This window comes from Chlorocebus sabaeus, chromosome X, assembly GCF_047675955.1.
Source record: "Chlorocebus sabaeus isolate Y175 chromosome X, mChlSab1.0.hap1, whole genome shotgun sequence".
Lineage (NCBI taxonomy): Eukaryota > Metazoa > Chordata > Mammalia > Primates > Cercopithecidae > Chlorocebus > Chlorocebus sabaeus.
The window spans coordinates 120,307,443-120,330,219 of record NC_132933.1 but is presented as its reverse complement, the minus strand read 5'-3'; the positions used below and the strand labels follow the sequence as shown (position 1 = coordinate 120,330,219).

Here is a 22,777-nt window from a genome sequence, read left to right as displayed (position 1 = left end):
ACAATAAGCACATAGCTTGCTTAAATAAATATGTCTGCTATTCTTGCTCTTGATGGTATTGATAAAAATAACACAATTTTAAAAGGAACATTTACAGTTTATCTGTTTTCTGGAGTGAAGGAGCAATGCAACAGAGTATGTGTCTACTGGAACAAAAGATTCCTTTGCCTAGATGTATTAAAAATAAAATTTTAAAATAAAAAAATTTAAATTTTAATAAAGTAAATGAGGTCAATTTCCTGACCTGCAGCTAGAAAAGTTAGTTCACATCAATCTTTGTTTTAATTCCCAGTCTCAGTGTCCTAACAGGGAGGGGTAGAGACAAACCACAGAGCTTGAAATTATGGCCATGGAGAGCATCCTTGATGCCTACCCTAAAATTTTCTTCTACTGTCTCTGTAAGAGGTAAAAGTTATTTTCTTTCAATTCTGGCAAGAATATCTTCCCCACTACATCTCCCCAGATCATCACATCTTCAAGGGTTGAACTGGTTTTCCTTAATCTTATCACAACTGTAGTTTAAGGTTCAATGGACTCTCCTCTGTGTGGCTATTCTTTCCACAAGTCTTCCTGCTTCTCCTCAGACTTGTATTCCATCTCTCCCTTACATAACAGCTAGAGGGTTTTTCAAAAATACAAATAAGGTTACTTAATTTCCTCAATTGAAATTCTTTTGGAAATGTCAACTGCTCTTAAAATCCAAACCTCTTATAGAAGTTTATGGGGGCCTTGAGTCATTCTACCCTCATCTTGCCCTAATCTTTCCTTGATTTTTTACATTCCAGCCCTTCTGGCCTCCCTTATGTCTTTTGGACATACCAAGCCCTCATTTTTCACCTTTGGTTATTTGTGTTTCTTTTCATTTTTCCTAATGTCCTTTCTCCAACTTATCACACAGCTGGCACCTGCACATTCTCCAGGTTTGGCTCTAACATCATCTCCCCAGAATCACGGTTTCAGACCCCAAAGTAATTATATTCTGTAATAATATTCAGATATTCAATTTTATTATCTTTCTTTCAATAAGCTCCATGAAGACACATTGCTCTTGATTTTCTCCACCAAGTATATTACCTAGTGCCCAGCACTTTTATGGCATATACCAGGTGTTCAAAAATATTTCTTGAATTTATTAGTGAATAAGTGAGCAAGACACTGTTCTGAAAGAAATCTAATGGTGTAGAACAGAAGAGAATCATTTTGAAACTTTAGAACAGACAAAACACTGGCTATGTCATAACTAATATTGCCATTTTCTCCATTTTTGCAAAACTAAACCAAACCAACAAAATCCCTAATAATCACGGTGACATGATTTCCACATTGCTAATGAAAGAAACTCAAATTATATCACAAACATTTTTCCTTATTTACATTTAGAAATAAGTGTTCATTTTTATCTTTGTTGAAACAATTATCTACAACAGACTAGATGCTGTGTTTCTATATTCATCTAGCATATAACACGGGTTTACTGGTCTTCAGTTCCTAGAAAAGTATTTTATCAATTGTCATGGGAAACAATTCCACCCCCTCATCCTCCCTGACCTAGGCAACCACTAATCTTATTTCTGCCTCTACAGATTTGCCTATTGTGGTCATTTTATATCAAGAGAATCATATAACATATGGTCTTTTGTGACTGGCTTCTTTCTCTTAGCATAATGTCTTCAAGGGTAATCCATACTGTAGCGTGTATCAGTACTTCATCCCTTTTTATTACTCAGTAACATTGCCTTGTATGGATGTGCCCATTTTCTTCATATACTCATCAGTGGATGGGCATTTGGGTTTATTCTATGTTTTGGCTATTATGCATAATGTTGTTATGAACTTTCATGCATATGATCTAGTTCTTATAGCATCCCATTATCCATCCTTTCAGTTATTCAAACCCCATTAACTTACCTGTGACATAGGTGTAATAAAAAACAAATACTCAATGTGTTTCTCTCTGAGGGTTAGGTAAAATGATGTACAAATTAGTTACGTATAGACTAAAAAGTACTTTGAAAATAGAAAGAATTTTATCTTTTTATATTATTTTCTCGTATCACTTATGTCAGATAACGACTACCAATTCCTTATACCATTTCTCACCACTGAAAGTACATTTTAAAAGCCAGGTTTCTGTGTGAAAAAGCTAGTTTAAAAAAGTAAAGAGGAAATAAATGTCATTATGGGTGCCTAGGCACTTCCGTTAGCTCTTATTTCCTGCATACTTAATATGTCCGAAGTACTGTGGAGTAATACAAGAAATGAGATTTACTCCCTGGTGCCAATTTGGGGACAATGCTTACACATGTGCAGTTATTTGAAATAATTACAAATTAACAAAATAAACTGCTATGTAATTTCATATGCTACATTTTTCATTCACTATATATATTCCATATTTAATTAAAGGGTTATTTATTAATCTAGACAAGCATTCCAAAAGGGTGAATAATAACATTCAAGATGTGTTGGTAGAGTGGAAATGGGGACAATTTATTTAAATATACATGCAGTGAAAAAGTTGGGAAGATTTATAAACAATCATCATGTGTAGGTATGCAATTTAAAAAAGAGAAGACAGATGATAGTGATAGATGGATGGACAGATAGCTGTATGAACAGAGATGATACACTGTTACATATTTATACTGTGACATCATAGACAAATCTCAATTACCAAACCCTGCTATTCTGAACATCTTTAAAGTAAACTATAAAAAGTTGAACTTTAATATGATTAAGAGGTATATATAAAGTAATTTTCCAGTGGAAAGACAACTTTGCCCAACAATTACTGCATAGCCACTAAGTGTATTTAACTTTAAGGGGGGGAGGGTTATGTATTTTATGACAAGTGAAAATACATTATTGTTAAATAGGTCAATATTTGAAAATCTAGGACATTTAAAATATTTTCCCAAATTGATTTTACAGAGGTACAGCAACGAGTATACTGAAATCCACTAGAGGGAGCTGGTATTATTTATAAAGTTTTACTACCTGTACAGGAAAATAAACCTCTTAGCAAAAATGACTTTGAAGTACAAAAAAAAAAAAGTATCCTTTGCTTTATTTAGTTCATTTCATTTTCATAAAAATGAAAAGCTGGGAAATGAGAAAAGCTTTGTGCATCACCACATTAATTCTGGAAATGATATTATATGGTGAATTCTTTAAATATTTACAAAGAAAAGCAATAGGATAATGTATTCTCCAACTAATTAAAGTTGTAGTAGAAAACAAACACATGTTCCTGTGCTTCTCATAACAAATTTGGGGCAGAGATTTTTTTCAGAAAAATACTTTTATCTTAATGCCTTCAAACCCAATTTTACTCAATAATTTTTTGTGTGTGCACATGAACACATATATGCATGTATATAGTGAATCAAAAACCCATATACTATTTCATAAAGGTGGTCATGAATCTGTCTCTGAAAAGAATGTCTTAAAATTAAGTTGATGAGTAGGGATATTTTGGAGCAAATACTATGTATTAACATCATCTTATTAAAGCAATTCAGTGAGAGACAAAAGAAACATCTTGAAAAATTTGCTAGTCACATGGTATGAATTTGCATAATTGCTCCACTTTTATCTTTTATCATCAAAGGAAAAAATAGGATTTATGTAATTATAGTGATCCAGTAGTAAAATGTAGCCCAAAGAATAATTTGTCCTTTGCTTAGTTTCAGTTGCCACATGTATGCTAAAGCTATAATACTCTTCAGATAAACTGAAAGAAGTATTAGAAGATGCCTAGCAAATATCCTTGTATGTACAGCGAGCTGGACTTAATGGAAGTATATTCATATGACCTCAACTGCTCTTTTATTTTCTTCTATATTCAAAACATCTGATTTTGAAATCTACAATCCACCAAGGAGAAGCTATGCCCATATAAAACATCTTTTATTTGTTTCTCAAAGTCAGAAATTATTGTGAGGACAAAAAAAAAAAAAAAAATCTAAAGACAGCTTATCTGCTACACCAGTATTTCATTCCTTGTTAATATAGGTTGTAGGGAGAACGGTTCCATTGACAGAAATCATTGTTTCATGTTAGTACTTTCCGGATTTCCCCACAAATAACCAATTTGGAAAATGTCAAGTTAGCCATTTTAGGTTTTTTACTTACTTGTCTGTAGCTCTTTCTCTCTGGCCTGCACATCAGAAAAGACTTGGCTAAAATGATTTGTAAAGGCCACAAAGTCTGCATCCAGGAACATGGGTCCTTGTCCTTTCTCTTTCAGGGCTATGCTTTGAATTTTTAATCGTTCAATTTGAGGTTGAAGAGCTGATAGCCTGTTGACTTCATCCTGTGCCATAGAATATGGAAAGTAACACTTTTACTTTGCATACATTACATTTTGTAAAAGAAGGTATTAAAAAGCAGTAAGGCAAGTTTAGCTTAATACCCTTGACAAATATCTGATAAAAAAACATCCATGACAGTGTAGACAAGCCTCTATCACAGACCATCCATTTAAGGATACATTGGCTCTTTGTTCAGTACGTATCATCCTATATAATGATATTTAAATTTCAAGATGACATAATGTAGAGCATTAATGGGTATGAATGTGTGCAGTGGAAAAGTACTATGCATGACCTTCAATCCTTTCCATAAATCAAACATAGGTGTTTGGCTGCTCCCCTTTTACATCAAAATGATGTGCCTTTGCTTCAAATTCTAAGCTCACTCAACAATATTTTCTCTTTCATTTGTGCAAAATATGAATTTTATATATATACCTATATATATATATACATCTATACTAAATTATAATTATATTTTGATATAATTATATAGATTACATACAAACATATATATAATCTATATAATATTTATATGTATGTATGCATACACACATATATAAAAATATATCTATAATCTTCTATCTTTCGTATGGTCTCATTACTTCTCCTGACCAAACAGGCAACCGCCACTTTTTTTTTTTTTTTTTTTTTTTTGAGACAGAGTCTTGCTCTCCTTGCCCAGGCTGGAGAGCAATGGCACGATCTTGGCCCATTGCAACCTCCACCTTCCAGGTTCAAGTGATTCTCCTGCCTCAGCCTATGAGTAGCTGGGATTACAGGCGTCCGCTACCATGTTCAGCTCTTTTTTGTATTTTTAGTAGAGACACGGTTTCACTATGTTGGCCAGGCTGGTCTCAAACTCCTGACCTCAAGTGATCCGTCAGCCTCAGCATCCGAAAGTTATGGGATTACAGGCGTGAGCCTCCATGCCCGACCAAGATTGGTATTCTTGACATTAATAATTTTGGTAAACATTAAGAAGGCAAAACATAGAAGCACTCACAATAATGTATAGGATCCAATTAAAATTCTCCTTATTGAAACATGAAACTACAAAGCCAAGTGCTGGGATGACAGGTATGAGCCACCGTGCCTGGGCAATTGCCACTATTTAAATTACTGTGACTCTCCACATTTCTTCTTGTTGTCCTGGCATAATTATTAGTAGTACCCTCTTTTGCTCTCCATAGTACCCTGGATTGTATGATAAAATCACATGAACACTGCTATGCTGTCACTAGCTCATGTGGCTACAGGTCGCCTGAAATGCGGCTGGTCCAAATTTAGATGCATTGAAAGTACAAAATACGTTTAATTCTGAAGAAAGCTGAGAACATAATCTCAAAGTTTTAAAATAGTGATTAAACTTTGAAATAATATGTTTGATAAATCAGTTTAACTAAAATGTACTATTGAAATTCATTTACTGCTTCTTTATCCTTTCCTAATGTAGTTTCTAGACCATTTTAAGTTACATATGCGGCTTGAATTCGTGGCTAGCACTGTATTTCTTTTGGTCATGCTATTCTCTACATAAATGTTTTCATGCTCTTGTTTCCAGTGAAGTTGGAATTTTTTGTATTTAATACACATAAAATTTGAACTGAGAAAGTTTTCACTGCCCTTTTTAAAAGGGTTATTATCATGGCTGCTTACTCATAATTCATATATATGCAGTCTTTAGAAAAAAATATTTGAAGATTAGTTACTATTATGTAAAAACATGAAAATTGAAATTTAAAAATTGGAACATGAGCCTATTAGAAGAGAAAATGGAAAGAATTATAGCAATTCTGAAATGAATTTAAATCCGAGCTTCCTGAAAATCAAAGTGAAAAGGCAAAAAAAAAAAAAAAAAAAAAAAAAAGTATTTATGGAAGCATTCATACTCTTTTGGACAGAGAGTAACTTTTGTCTTAGGAGTGGCTGAGAAATTAATCACATAAATTCTGTCATTGTTACAAGACTAACTAATGCACAATGCCATTTATTCTCATGTTAAAAAATATAAATACAGCTTTCAGAGGAACGTGTTTATGTGGTTATAACAGTATGAGTTGACTCAGGTAAAATAATCTCTGATGATTCAATCTTTTTAATGGGTGAAGATTAAAGATGTTTAGCAAAATGGGGAGGTGGCCTGTATTTCTCATTCAAATATAAATCCTCTCAAACAAGTGCTAGAAAGTTGGTATATATCCATGGATAAGAAATAAGACAAGAGGTAAAGGGTAATATTCTGTATTTACAGTACAGAAATATATACACATACTTTGTATACTAGATTTACAAATGGCAGCATTGGCATCTACTATGAACCTGATTTATAATTGGTCCAGATAGAGGGCTGCCATTCTTCCCGTTCAGGGGGCTATAGAAAGAGCCAACATTATGGCCAAGTGTGCTCTGAAAAACAAAAGGGACTTTGAAACTAATAAAACATTTGGGCAAACGTTCAGTTGAGACCTTAACGTTCTGAGAATAAATCATAGAAGACATAATTTTCAACTGAAGTATTCAGCATATGAAAAGATGTTAACAATCAGCCATTATCTCCATAAAAGGATTTGGTATAGTTGGTCCTCCAGAGTATGGTATCTACTTTAAATCTGTTTATCCTTTAAAATTATATGCTTATCTCATGGAAGCTTTTGTATTTTTCTCAGGAAAGGGTTCATGAATTTCTTCCAATTCTGATAAGGCTCTCTAACCTCCAGAATATTAAGAACCAGTTCTGCCAAGCATTAGAATATGAGCTAAATATGCACTCTAATGTTATAAAACTCCAAATAAAAGAAAATGCTGTGAAACATGTTATAATTTATTTGCCTATCACTAATCACAGCAGAACAGTATACATATTTGCCCTTGTATGAATAATATTAAACTTATCTTGCTAAATATTTTACCTAAAGTGATTCTTCAAATTAACAGGCACCAATGGGTCTGAGAGAAAGAGTAAGGGGTGATAAAGAGGTGACAACAGAATTTGGAATTTTGTGGCTGGATGCAGTAAAAGAAATATTTTCCCTTAGGATGACTTCCTCAACCTCCAGACGATATTTACTATATAAAACCTCTGGTGATCTCCATTTGCTCCTCAAATTAAGACCAAGATACTAGCAGGTCCCAGAAGTCAATGGTTTGTCTCCTATATGCCTGCCTTTTCCTCTTCAACTCTCCTCTCATTCCTCTGCCCCGCTACGTTCAGCATTTGCAATGGTCTTCATTCAGGTGCTTGGCCTTTATTGCTCCCTCTCGCCATGTTCCTTCTGCCTGGAGTCTTTCGCTTCACCGTTCTCTTACCTAATTCCAACTCATCACAAAAGTCTCAACTCAAATGCTCCTCTCTCAAGGAAGATGCCCTTGGTGGCCCTATCAGGTTCGTTTTTCCGTGTTAGTCATTCTCCCAAAGCTTTGCATCTTTGTTTAAACAACTGATCCTAGCAGAAAATTTAAAAATATTGATTCCATTGTTTCATATCTCTCTCCTCTGCTTTCCGTAAATACACTAAAAGCAGGGTCCTTGTAATGCTCACTATAATATTCCCAAAACTTAGTGCTATGGGGTGAATGGTGTCTTCCAAAATTCACATGTTGAATGAAGTCCTAACCATCGGTGAGACTGCATTTGGTGATAGGACTTTTAAGAGGTAATAATGTTTATATGAGGTCATCAGGGTTGGGGTGTAGTGCCTAATCCCTTAGGGATTGGTGACTTTATAAAAGGAGGCAGAGAGAAAGAAAGAAAGAAAAATAGCCCTCTTTCTCTCTCTCTCCATGTATACACACAGAGGAAAGCCATGTGAAGACAGAATGAGAAGTTGGTCATCTGCAATCCAAAAAGACAGCCTTTACCAGAAGATGAAGCTGAACCCTGCCAAACCTTGGTCCTAGACTTTCTTGCTTCTAGAACTCTCAGAAAATAAACCTGTGTTGTTTAAGCCACCCAGTCTGTGGTATTTGTTGTGGCAGCATGAGCTGATTAATACACTCAGTAGCATTCTTAGAAACATTAGAGACACTTTTTATATATATATATAGAATGCATAAATGTACTGTGTAGGCACTGTTACTAACTACGGTATCTGAATCTCAAGAATCAGGTAAGGTAACATCAGACTTTTGTTGCAAGAAATAATGTATTTGTATTATTCCTCTGATTCATAGGAAAAATGGCATGGGTTCTATTCTTAAATTACAAAATGTATCTAAATGTAGAAATTCCTTAGATGTGTGTATTTGCCTAATAAGTCAAGTGCCTTATCCAAGGTATTCTTTATCCAAAAGCATACTTTCTGAGTTTATTTCCTCAGTAAACTAACGTAAGAACAGAAAACCTAGTAATGCTACAGGTCCAATATTTGAAGAACCATCAAGTCCTTCAATTGTTTTTCTCTTCAATATAACTTTGAATTTCTCATCACTTTTTGGGTCCAATACCTTTTCTAAATCAACCTTGTCACTTTTGCCTGTCTATTCTACCTTTATTTAAACCATTCTTTTTAAATTATGCAAATGAATCTCCATTCCTTGTCTTTTGTATTAAATGTAATCCTCTCCATCTATCACTAAAGGTTCATCCTGGAAATGTTTTAGTCCATCCTCTAATCAGTTTCTCATTCCCCGTGAAAAGTACATAGCTCATAGTAACAATGACAACAGTTTAGGCTATTTTCATTATTATACAGCTCTTGTTTTCTCACACTTGAAGGCATAATATCTTTTCATTTCTTTCTCACACTCTTTTGTCCACTTATATCTTGTTTGCTCCTCCAGATCCACTGTCCACTCTTCTCCTGTAACCCAGGAGACTGATATTTACAGATGACAGTTCCTTGTCCTTTGCCTTATGATTAAGTTTAGAGCCCTGACAAGATTCTGGAGGCAGGGAAAAAAGAGAAGTGGGGTGTTTATTTTTCTGACTCCATTTCTATGAGGATTCCTTAAGCTGGCCATGCTGCTTTTACCATGAGGATCTGACTCTCTCCTTCTGAGTTTTTATAACTTCTCTCTCCCTGATCCTTTCTGGCCTAAAAGAGGTAAGAACTCTGAAGCTGGGTTACTACACTATCCCGTGTGGTTCCTCTATACACCAGCTACATTTAAAAAATATCTCTTTGTAAAGAAACTTTCCTCAAATTATCCTAATTTGAGAGGTCCATCAGTTTTAAATATTTTCCTTATGTATCCAATTATATCGCATCCAAGCTTGTTGTTGACCCGTGTTTCTAACTATTTCCATGGATTCCATTTTTTCAACATACGACTATGTTTCACTAGTCGCAAAGAAAGAGTTCCTAAGTAGAGGCCATTTTTTATAGGATACATGTGGTTTCCACACTCCTAATCTACCTCATGCTTTTGCAAACCGACACAATCAATTAGCTCTGTGTAACTATGCCAAATACAATTTTAGAGTCCGGGTATCTATGTCTTACATATTTAAACTGATTTTTGTTACTTACATTTTGAACTTTATTGTGCTCAGCTAAATCCTTAAAAGGTGAACGTTTCATTACTAAATAATTTGTTATTGTCTTCTTGGAAATTGCCAAGAAATACCTATTAATATTCTCCAAACGGAAGGAGGAAAGATTCTTACCTTACATATTTTTAACTGACTTTTAATTGCTGTTGGCTCTGATGGGGTGGTGGGTTGGATTTTCAACCAGTTTTCAGCAGTAGTTGTCATCTGCTCCAATTGTTGTAGCTGATTATAGAAAGTGATGATGTTGTTCTGATACTCCAGCCAGTTAAGTCTCTCACTTAGCAACTGGCAGAATTCGATCCACCGGCTGTTCAGTTGTTCTGAGGCTTGTCTGATGCTATCGGCATTAACACCCTCTAGAAAGAAAAAAAAATAATTAAATATATCCCCTGAACCCACAGAATGAAAGAAATGATCTGAAAATCAACACATCCTAATTATAAAAGTATTCACCACATGAATGATTTCAAACCAAATCAATTATTTTCTAAGATATAAATGTGTAAATATGATTTCAGATTATTCATTGTAATTATTAGACTTGTATCACAATAAAGATTATCAATGCCATCAAGTAATAAGACATAAGATGTAGAAAAGTAGAATGTATTTAAATAAAATATTAAATAAAAATTTAAATAAAAACAAAAGTGCTCAAAGTTCTGATGGGAGCTGGAAGGCTGATCATGAACAAGTAAGATTTTGGATGTTTTCAGATACATTTTAAGTATCATGTACCTTACTCAAATATACTTCCCCGAACTAACTTACATTTTTAATTTTTAAAATGGGCTTGGAAATTAGTTTAAATAGTATTTTCATCATTTTAAAAAGAGGAAACTAATTATCCAAGATTAACTATTCTTTATTTCATTTATAGAAGACTAGAAATAAACAGACTGTCAGCTGGGCGTGGTGGCTCACGCCTATAAGCCCAGAACTTTTGGAAGTCGAGGCAGGTGGATCATGAGGTCAGGAGATCAAGACCATCCTGGCTAACACCATGAAACTCTGTCTCTACTAAAAATACAAAAAATTAGCCGGGTGTGGTGGCAAGCACCTGTCATCCTAGCTACTCAGGAGGCTGAGGCAGGAGAATGGTGTGAACCCAGGAGGTGGAGCTTGCAGTCAGCCGACATTGCACCACTGCACTCCAGCCTGGGCAACAGAGCAAGACTCCATCTCAGGTTGTCCATGGATCCAAGTAAGTAAAACAAGTACTAGGATAAATAATCTTTCTAATATGAAACATTTTTAAATTTATAAATGTAGAAGTTCATCTGACAGTTTTAAAATCATCTACAGTAATACCAAACCCAGAAAACTTTATCAAGGGAAAAATGGAAACACAAGCACATCATTGTCACCATTACCATTCTGGAGTACCTACTATGTACCATGGAATATGCTATGTCCTTTCATATATGATGAATGCCAATCCAAGTACATATTATTCCACACATAGCATGAAAGCATGGAAATATCATGCTATGCTATGGGTTAAAATATTCAAATTCTCTAAGGTTAGTTTACAAAATTTAGACTTTCTTAGATTTATTAGCTTATGTAGTCTTCTTAATGACAGAATATAAAAGAGAAAATAGATTAAATATATCATGCATTTTTAAACATAGCTACATTAGCACTGGTAACTTTCTTATGCTTTTGAAATACTGAATATTTAAATGTTTTATAGTCTCTCATTTACCTACAGGGATCTCAAAAGAACATGAACTCACCATAAGTTTCTCTCTCTAGGTTAAAATACCTAAAAGGTAGAAGAGTAGGTTGCCTAAGATAATCTACTCTTATAAATGTTCATTTCACTTAATTTTCTGGTAATATAATTTAGTTAAAGGGAAGCTAAGTTCTTAAAAAGTCTGAAGAGCATCTCTAGAAACATAAGGCCTGTGGTTTTGTTAACTTGTACATGCCTCCCACTTTATCCTTTTTAAAGACTAAAAAATATATAGATGTGAATTCAACAACTACATTATTTTATCCTCTTTCACTTCCCTCTGCCCTTATATTCTAATGTTCTATTTGTCATAAAGATATGAATGTTGCCAAACCATGTCCCTCAATTCATTTGAAACACAACTGTAACTTTACTAATTACAAAGCATAATGCTTCTCAGGATGGCGGTGAAGGAGACAAACTTTATTTAATACAAATATTATTGTCAACTATTTTCCCCTCCTTCTTCCCTGATATATTTTTAACGAGATACAATGGAAATAACAGAATGTAGAAAGAGAATATACACATGGCTCCATATATCTAACTATAAAAGAAGTCCGTGATTTGCGGCAGCTAAATATTCTAATATCCTCCTAATACTTAAGGAATAAATTGGTCTTACTGAGACATCTGCACATGTGGTATGACATGCTGTTTTTGATTGTTGGATTTTGAGGAGTGATCAAAAATTGTACCAAAATATTTTTTAAGCGATACCATTAAGTAACTGTAGTTAGAAAATGACCACATTTGGTATAAAGTATAAGAGAAGAATAAGAAACTTCAATCATATGAGCACTCTGTTTGTAAAAAGTATTATGATAAAACCTTAACATTTCTGGAAAATAAAAAGGTATAATTAAAAAATATACTGGACAGAATTTTTAAATTATGTTACTTAATAACAAAAAAATGTGGCATAGATCTAAATGATCAGATATTTAGGAGAAGTATTTTCGGCATATGTTGAACTTGAACAAGTAGTTAGAAGTCCATGAAGGGTGAAAAGTCAACATAAGCCAGCCATTAAATAGTCAAAAAAGAAATGCTAAATTAAAGGGATCGATAGACTGATGCTAGATTGAGTCTTATTTAACACTTGTCTAAATGAGAAGGGAATCCAGAGAGAAATCACTTTGTGTCCCTGAGAAAGGTCAACAATACAAATCGTAGCAGATGAAAAAATAAAACTGTAAGTTGATTTTCAATATGGATATGTTAATTTTATAAAACGATAAAACTATAGTGAAGTACCAATAGGTTCTACAGTATCTATTAAAATCTAGGGATGGGTTTTAACGAGTCATTGTTGATCTTTACACAAAACTCTGTGTTGTGTCCCCCAAAAATGTTGCAATATATCATTGTAAAAGAAATTTAAATGAAGAAAAGTCAACTTTGTAAAAATTCATAACACTGATATTTATAACTGAATGCAGGCAATTAAAATGCAGGAATAGATCAAATAACAACTTCCATAATAGCAAAAAGGGCGAGGCAGGCAGAAAGGCAGATAAATGACCAGTGAGAATTCTGATGTTAAAGAGATGGGAGTTCAAATTTGATGCCCCTTACTAGATGTGTGAAATGGGTTCAATTATTTAATTTCACTGGATCTCATTTTCCTCATCCATGAAATGAGGATTAAAAATAGAATCAACCTCATAGGATACTTATCAAAGTTCTGAGTTAACATATATAACTTACTTATAATAAACGTTCACACATACTAGGCAACAAAGACATATCAGACAATGTCATATGGAGGAAATGAAAAAGAATATTCAGAAAACAAGAGACCAGATCTCTTGTGCAAAAATTAGGGGGAGAGGGAGTCTTCTTAATGACTGAGACAGACCATATATAAAAAGTTAATAATACTATTTTACAATTAGTCCTAATTTTATATAATACAGGACTAATATGGGATATAGAAGGTGTATTCATACATTTCTTAAAGACGTTTTACCAATAACCAGGGATCCTTTGAGCCCAGGAGTTCGAGGCTGCAGTGAGCTATGATTGCATCACTGTATTCTAGCCTGGGCAACAGAGCAAGACCCTGTCTCTAACTAAAATAACAATAAAAAGAGTTTATTTGAGAATCCTGGATTTTGCCACATTTATAATCATTTGAGACTGAAGTTACAAAGAAACCAAAAATTTCAAAAAGAAAATGTAGAAATTTCTAGCTGTTACTAGAAAAGACATAATGTTGGCCACAGATAATCAGAAGTCATGTTATGAAGGATTTGTATGCAAACACTGTATTAATTCATTGTGAATACGCTGCCCGCTCAATAAGGGCATAAACTGTCCTTCTAAACTATAAACTCCTCTAGGAAATGTCTCCACTGGCAGTATCTGATAGAATTCTCAGCTTGGAGTAGAAAGAAAATAACTACACTGTACTCATGAACTCATTCAATACCAAATCAATAATGTACTCTATATGAATATAAAAATTATGAGACCAATGTACACTGAAGCCAAAAGCCATATACAAACAAGCACACCATCTCTCTTGCATCAAATTTGCTTTAAAATACTTGGGCAGGGGATGGGAAGCACTGTCACGTGTCACATTACTTAATGTATCTCTCTTAAAATTAGAAAAGCTATTACTTCAACTTTGTAAATTAATTGACCATTTAGATGCCAGGACTACTGTTGATTTTCTAAGAAAGACCATTAAAACCTTTCTAGAATAAAAAAGGGTTCAAAGTGTTTTCCAAGAAAATATTTGCATATGGATAATTTTGTTATTTATATAATTGTTTTATGTGTATTTCATAGAATTATGCTCCTTGGCTGGATGCAAAATTGTAAGTTTTTTAAGAGTTTGTAAGTGTAAATATCTGAAAAGTTTTAGGTATCAATCATCTGAGCATCTGTTTTCTAATTTTGTGTTAGCTATTTAAGAATACAAATACTAACACACCAGGCATTATGAACAATACTTATGGAAACCATTTTGTTGTAGCACATTAGAATCTCAGGGATAATGGATCATAATCCATTCACATCTCATATTCTAAACAACCCCTGAAATAGTCTATGAATAAATATATTGCACCCAGAGGAAATGGATCATTACTTGAAGTGCATCCATTAATTTTATTACTTGTGTACAGTGCATAACAGACTGTTAGAATAATTTTAATTGTGCACCACCTTCCATGCAAGTACTTCAGAACTGCCACTTAAAGTGAAGTATTTCTCATCAACTATATTCATCGTTAGCCATGAAGCCAGGGTAGAATAATGCAAAACCAGTGTTTCCAGAGCTCTTGAATTAAAAGAATATTTGGAATAGAAACTTGAAATAAAGCTGCTAATAAACAGTCTCCTATTTTTGTTGCACTTTAAGTGAGGGTAATTACAAGTTCATTCAGCATTCAATATAATAGCCTAAAATGTAATAGAGATATATTCAAAACCCTTGAAGACAAGTTCTGAGGCTAAATTTTAGAGGCTTCTGTGACCACACTGACTTAAAGTAATAGCTTTTAAAAATTAATGGTATATATGAAAGAAATAGCCCTAGTGAGGGCAATACAAATTTTACTAATATAGCCCTTTGGCTTTTTTTATTTTCAAACATCATAAAATTAGAAAAAAGTCAGATTTTTACTCATATTTGTTTTTGCCACTCATTTCCTACAACAACAGTGACAACAACAGTCTCTTCCCTTCACACACATGGACACACACACGTCTGCACATGGAAGTTCACCCACACATGCACGCCGTGGGCACACACACCCACAGAAGCTCTTCCTTTTGGAGATCAGAGTTAAACCAAGAAAAACGTGCCTGTCAATTAACAACATTTATTGAATGTGAACTCTGTGTAGAGCATTATACTAAGTGTCATGTGGAGAAAGAAGAAATATAAATCAAATTGCCCAGTACTGAGGAAGGAATAAGAGAAGAGGAAATATATATGCAACTGTGAAAGGCTACTCATTCATGATGGAGGGGCTGGGTTACTACAAATGGTACAATCTCCAAGCCACATTTGTATACAGACTATTTGCAATATATCTTGCCCTTAAAATATATGATTAGAAGAGCTGCTGTTACTGAAAACCTTTCCAGTGATCATGAGAGTTTTAGCTTTGAGATGAGCCAAACTCTAACCCATCTGACAAAACGTGGTTGCCCACCTCAAAAAACATAATTCATGTGAAATTATCTAATGAGCTATGAACTAAACTACAAGAAATAAAAGACAGTTACTTGGTTAATGTTATAGATAAGAAGAGTCCTCGTCAGTGTCATTCTGTGCCATTTAATTACAACAGTTAGCATACTTATTATTAGGTATCACCTTAAACACTATAATCTAGCACTGAGGGAATGATAGTTTTGAGATGTTCTTTAGTCTAATATACTAATAATTACCGCTTTTATTTAAACATGTCCTTAATGTGATTGTCTTTAGACTCTTAATTAACACACAGAAAACTACAAATAGAAATTGAAAATGAACCACAATTTAATGTAGAAAACACAACTAACCTTATTAGATAATTATAGTATCTCCTCCAGAAATTATGGTGAAAGCATCTTATAGACTAAAGAATGAGAACCTGAGCTATGCCTAAATATGTTTTCAAGTAAATGTTGTGATATGACCATATTTTGCTAATTTCAGTATTAGTATGGAAAACCAGTTTATCTAACCTAGGCTTTTTGTGTTATACCTGATTGATGAGACTGTACATACTCATGCAAGAATATTATTTTACAGAAAGGATTACATCTGATCCTAAATAGATAAAAATAGACATATGTTTAGGTATAATCATATGTATATTATTTTAGTTCTAAGTTGTCCTAAAACTCCACAATCTCACTAATAGACTGAAAGGCCTTGGTCTTGATAAGCATCCGTTTGAAGACTGTTCAAATTAAAATCTTAGAAAACCATTATTAGTTAGCGATATTATTAAAGCATTAGAAAGATTACTTACTATATTTAATGGCTAAATTTTTCTAAATTTCTAAATTATTTACAACATTTTGTATTTAAATTAAGAAATGAAAAAATAAACCTTAAATAAATTATATCCCATCTTTTTTAAAAAGTAAAATGAAGAATTTGGAAACTCCCTCTTCAATATACACAGCTACAATAATATATAAATATGGCCGGGCGCGGTGGCTCAAGCCTGTAATCCCAGCACTTTGGGAGGCCGAGACGGGCGGATCACGAGGTCAGGAGATTGAGACCATCCTGGCTAACACGGTGAAACCCCGTCTCTACTAAAAATACAAAAAATTAGCCGGGCATGGTGGCGGGCACCTGTAGTCCCAGCTACTCGGGAGGCTGAGGCAGGAGAATGGCGTGAACCCAGGAGGCGGAGCTTGCAGTGAGCTGAGATCCGGCCACTGCACTCCAGCCTGGGCGACAGAGCGAGACTCCGTCTCAAAAAAAAAAAAAAAAAAAAAAAAAAAAGGAATATATAAATACATTACTGGCTACCTGGTCTAGTCTTTCACTTGCCCTCATTAAGTTAACAGCTTCTTGAGACCAGGGTTATGATCCTAATCTTACATATTGATGATAAGCTGCATGAAAATTATAGCTATCCAAAAAAGTCTTTAGTAAAAAGAGGTACTTTGCACCATCCAATATTCTGTCATATTTATCCAACCAACTAACGTTGACATAAGAACAGTAAATTAATTTTAATGTTAGTTCAAACAAAAAAATACAGCTAAGACAGAGATAAATCAGTTAAAAATTATACCAAAATTTCATGCCAAAATGCCAGAAACATGTTTTTTTTTAGTTAACACTCTCCTTTTAGTAGCTTCTCTTTTTAGTCTATGATCGTGAAAGATCACTTCTACTCTGACCAAAAGAACTGGAACATCCATAAGGAAAATGCCCATGTATAGTTTTAAAGTAGGCAAGCAATTTGGCCAACTCCTTTCTTTGGTTAAAAATTCCAAATAAATTAGTAAGAATCTCTTACTGTCTATAAACTCTTAATATATAAATTATTGCTGTAAAATTAATGATATGGTTAAAATTAACTGTTTTAAAATTCTGCATGCAACTCTTCACATTTGATAAAATATAGTCAAAATGAAAATTATCTTCCAATTGATCATAAAACTTGTATGTGACACTGAAAAACTGTACATATGTTACTAGACATATTGTTTCCAGGACATACAACTGATTTTTAACAATACTTTGCACCATCAAATGAGGATCGCTTCTACATTGTAACCATGGTAAATTTTATGCTTTCAACAACCTTAACACCCTACCCTGCCTTCTCGGCATATATCTTCAATTCCTTCAAGAAATTGCCTTCGGGACAAATAGATTTTGTTTTCTGCATTACTTAAGTGATGTTAAATCTTCGTTGCTTCATAGATATTTAGAAACAGACAAAAATCATTTGGAAATATGTCAGATGTATCATTTCAGGTCAAAACTGAAGTAAAATTTAAGTTGTGAGAAATTATTTTTTCCATCTTGGAATTTCATTCTAAAAGCAAACTGATGAGTTACAAAATTATTCCAGATTTTTAAGAAGTAATTTAATCTCAGGGCAAATTATTTGAAGTAGAAAATTCAGTTTGCTATGCATGTACCAGTATAGATACATGTAAAATATAGTTCACAGAATTTTTTAAAATATATAATAGCTATGCTTATGCTATTCCACATATTTTTACACTATGAATATATGTTAAATGTTTTCACTGTCAGCATACATCAAATTTATAAATATATACACATATTTATAATATATCTATTTTTATTAGTGGCATAATAATATGGTATTATACAAGAGTGATTATATTTATCTTAATTTTTGAGGAAACTATATGTGGTGAAGAGGAACAGTCATTTACATGAGGTCCTAAATGAAGTACACTGATTCAGTTCTCATTTTCCTTTCTATAAAAAAGGGCAAGAATGTATGTGTCTTATGTTGCTGTGAGATTTATTATATCTCCATAGCCTAAGCTTGGGAAGGACGATTCTGGACTTATAAATTTAAGAGGTTTAATGCAATAATTCTTGGAATCCTCATTTACAGAAAGCTTCATTTGTCTTTCAGCTTCATGAGCTACACCAGTCAACTGTAGTTTTGGGCTCTGTGCTAAAGGAGCTATTAATGATTTAGGGTAGCAGTCCCTCTGAAATACACCTGAAGAGATACTCCAGGCACTTAATATGTGTCTAGCTTATCTCACAATTTGCACAAACACAGAAAATAAATATTATGCAATTTGTTCCTTGAAAGACAAAAAAGAAACAAACAGATAAGTTACAATATTTGAGCCCTTTTTTTTAAAAAGTAATTTCGTAAATTGTTTTATTTAATGGGGAAACAGAGCTATGGTCATTTTAAGTAGTCATCCCAGTTATGACCCAAACTTGAGCCTAATGACATATCAGTTAGACCATATCTTTACTGGTAGAACAAATGGGTAGCATAAAATTTGATCAATATAGTCAACCAAAAAGGAATGTCTCAAATCACACCCCTATCCCCCAGTGTTCCCTGGTATCTGCCAAAGTCAGCATTTTCCTTCAGGAGGATTACTAATTATTTTCACATCAAAATTACCAATGTCATTACCTCCATGACTGCCTTAATTTTGCTTTGCTAAATAGAATTTGATCAGTTAATATTTATTAAGCAACTACTATATGTCCTGATTTTTCTACATGCCTCCAAAAATTAGAACTATAAGGGAAATAACCTAGAAAACTAATATTGTCACTAGTCACATGATCATTTAAATCCCGCATGTAGTTTTACTTACCAAAAATTAAAAATCATACCCTTAATTTCTAAACGTTTAAATTATTTCTGATTAATTCAGTGTATGTTATCAGATGATCTAAAGTGAGGTAAGCTTGATATATAATTATGAAATGAGACCATTTAAAGTATAGCTCTTGCATCAGCTTATTAAAATGAAAAAGTGATAATACAGTTTCTAGGAGGAACTTACATAACTAGGAGGATATTTTTAGATCACATAATTTAACATGAATATGCTATTAAGTTCATCAGTTAAAATTACCAAGCAACATACATCTAAATAAAAATCTATTGATATTTTCATCCTCTGTTCTTAAACTTGTTCACTCAAGTCTCAGCTGTTATGTTTGCTTGTTTTCATTTTTAACCAAATATAGTCAGTCATGGGACTCATTAGAAGAAGAAAATGAACTGATTTTCTAGGAAGACCACTGAACTTTTTAATGCCAAATTTGCAATTAAGGCAAAAAATAACTTACAGAATTTACACCCAAAAATGCAGGCAGATTCTGGAAAAAGGTGACATGCACAACAAAACATTTGTTATATTTATTTATGATGTTCTTGTAAACATCTCCCGCAAAATGAAAAATAGCCTTATTTGGAAATAGCATTATCCCTGATTTTCATGAAATTTTATCTGGAAATATAGTAGCATAAGCAATGATAAATTGAAAGAAGGTTGTTTACACATCATGTCAATGATATATTTGGTACACATAGCTTTTGAGGCACTGAGTATTAGCAAAGATTAATTTTAATTTATTCTTGAAAAAGACAAAAGTTTTACTAGCTGTGTGCTTTTATCCCACTCCAAAAAAGTTAAAGTAAAGGTTATCCCGAAGATACTTTTTTTTTAAATGAGAGAAAGTGATAAAAAGTAACATAGAAAATGTCACATACATTATTAGAAAACAGGAATGATGGTAAAACATTCCATCTAATTTTTGTCTGTTTAGAAAAACATTGCAAAAATGATTTAAAATCGGATGATTAGTTTTACATATATAACATGACTATTAATGTTTTCAAATTTCTGTAAACCTTATTTTCTTAAATTATTTGGACAAATGCTAGCAGGATTTGCATTGAAGTTTATTTCTCTGCAACAGATTGATCAAATATTCTACCACTTCCCATTTTCTTCCAATTGACTCAAAGTTGAATTTCTCCTAATAATTTGCTTAGTATTAAAAAAAGAATAATACAAACATATGAACTCTTTTAATTTAAATTTGTATTCAAGAAGTGCTTGTCTGATATAATTCAGCTGATAAATATGAACCTATGTGTTTATCAAACCCCTAAGAAGATTATCTAAATCAACTTGTGTAATTACCATTCACCATCTGTTCCACCAGGACCTGAGCTGATCTGCTGGCATCTTGCAGTTTTCTGAACTTCTCGGCTTTTTCTCGCTCTATGGCCTGCAGCATGATAGCAAAGGTGAGTAATTCAATACAAGGATTGTGAATCTACACAATAATTATAACTTTCACTTCCCCTTTCAATCCTTAAGATATTTCACTCTGTCAGCTTCTCATGTGAATCTAAAGACTTTTTTTTCTCAATAATTTTGCCATCGAAAACATCAAAACAGCAATAAAAGTATGAGCCGTTTTCATGACTTGCTGCAACTTTTAATAAGATTTCTACCCAACTTTTTTTTTTACATTATAGTTTCTGATACATTTCAATACGAGACTGCAAAAAGTAAAAAGGCAATTCATAACAATGAAAGATAAAGTGTCACATAAGTAACATGAAATTTATCTTGTAAAAATACACCATTGAAATTACTCCTAATAAGTATATGGGCAGTATTAAAAATCAAATTGAGAATCCAGTATGTATATAAAATGGAAAAAATAAACTATCATAAATAATTTAGCAGAAATATATAATATATATATACATATTTAAATACAAGCCTGTAGGCTAATTTTTCTTTCAAAAATAATCATAGTACTCCTATTTCCAAGGAAGACTAGATTGAGTTTCAAAAAGCTTTCTAAATTCCTCTATTTCTCCTAAGAGTTAAATTTTGAACAACAAATACAAAATTATTTCAGTTAACAGTAACCAGCATTTCATACTACTGAGCTTAGCTAATAATATTCCTATGGAGACATAAATTTTAAACCATGGTAGAGTAGAACTACATTACTATAAACATCAAGAAGATGTGACTATAACAATGTATATGTCCTAAAACATAACTATTCAAACAACTATAATGCAATTAAAATATGGTAAGAACAACACACCTGTGACTTAACAATAGTATTATAACAAAGATTTCTCCTGAATTCGAGGCAGAAGGTTATTCTACATGAGGCTACTTTTTAAGACTTTAGTTATATCCACAGGCATTAAAAAAAATATTTCCAGGTATAATATTGGAGTACAGAGGGGAGGGTAAATAATAGATACATGCACAGTCTGCAGCACTGTTGAGTAGAAATTTGTGCAAGGATGGAAATGATCTATATCTGTGTCATCCAATATGATAGCCAATAACCACATGTGGGTATTGAGCACGTGAAAGGTGGTGTGACTGAAAAAAATAAAAATGTAATGTAATCTAATTTTATTTAATTAATTTAAAATATAAAAGTTACACGTGACCAGTGTTAACTGTAATTGTACAGTGCAGATCTAATACATTCCTTTAAAAGCAAATGGTTAAGATAGGCCTGTAATCCCAGCTACTCAGAAGACCTGGGTGGGAGGAATGCTTGAGGCCAGGGGTTTGAGATCAGCCTAGGCAAAATAGAAGGACCTCCATCTCTAAAAAAAGCAATTTTAAAAAATTAGTCAGGCATGGTGGCATGAGCCTATAGTCCCAGCTACTCAGGAATCTGAGGCAGAAGGACTGCTTGAGCACAGTAGTCTCAGTAGGTTTCAATGAACTATGATTGTGCCACTGTACTCCAGGCTGGGCGACAGACGGAAACTCTTTCATATAATATGGCAATATCAGAAACAGTTTCCAAGAAAAAGTAATCATCTAGACAAGACTATTTATCAAGCACATTAAATTATCAAAATGCTTATACAATAATCCATATATTTTTACATATCTGAAAAGACTCCCTAATTTAAAGAAATAGCTACAAATGTAAAAGTTTTTTGTTTCTGTTTTTCTTTGAGACAGAGTCTTGCTCTGTCGCCCAGGTTGGAGTGCAGTGGCATGATCTCAGCTCACTGCAACCTCTGCCTCCCGGGTTCAAGCAATTCTCCTGGCTCAGCCTCCTGAGTAGCTAGGATTATAGACATGCATCACCACACCCAGCTAATTTTTGTATTTTTAGAAGAGACAGGGTTTCACCATGTTGGCCAGGCTGGCCTCGAACTCCTGACCTCGTGATCTGCCCACCTCAGTGCTTGGGGCGGAGCAGGGGAGATTACAGGCGTGAGCCAC

At 33.4% G+C, this 22,777-nt stretch overlaps 1 protein-coding gene across 2 annotated transcripts in view; it reads right to left on the bottom strand.

The window, feature by feature from the left end:
- DMD (dystrophin) overlaps window positions 1-22,777 on the bottom strand; it is a 2,258,239-nt gene that overhangs the window by 1,387,945 nt on the left and 847,517 nt on the right. For both annotated transcript variants that reach the window (XM_037986581.2, XM_073013821.1), the window contains exons 19-21: window positions 20,693-20,780; window positions 9,922-10,163; window positions 4,135-4,315 (exon numbers count right to left, since the gene is read on the bottom strand). In XM_037986581.2, the coding sequence (XP_037842509.2) occupies window positions 4,135-4,315; window positions 9,922-10,163; window positions 20,693-20,780 (511 nt within the window). The remainder of the gene's footprint in view (window positions 1-4,134; window positions 4,316-9,921; window positions 10,164-20,692; window positions 20,781-22,777) is intronic.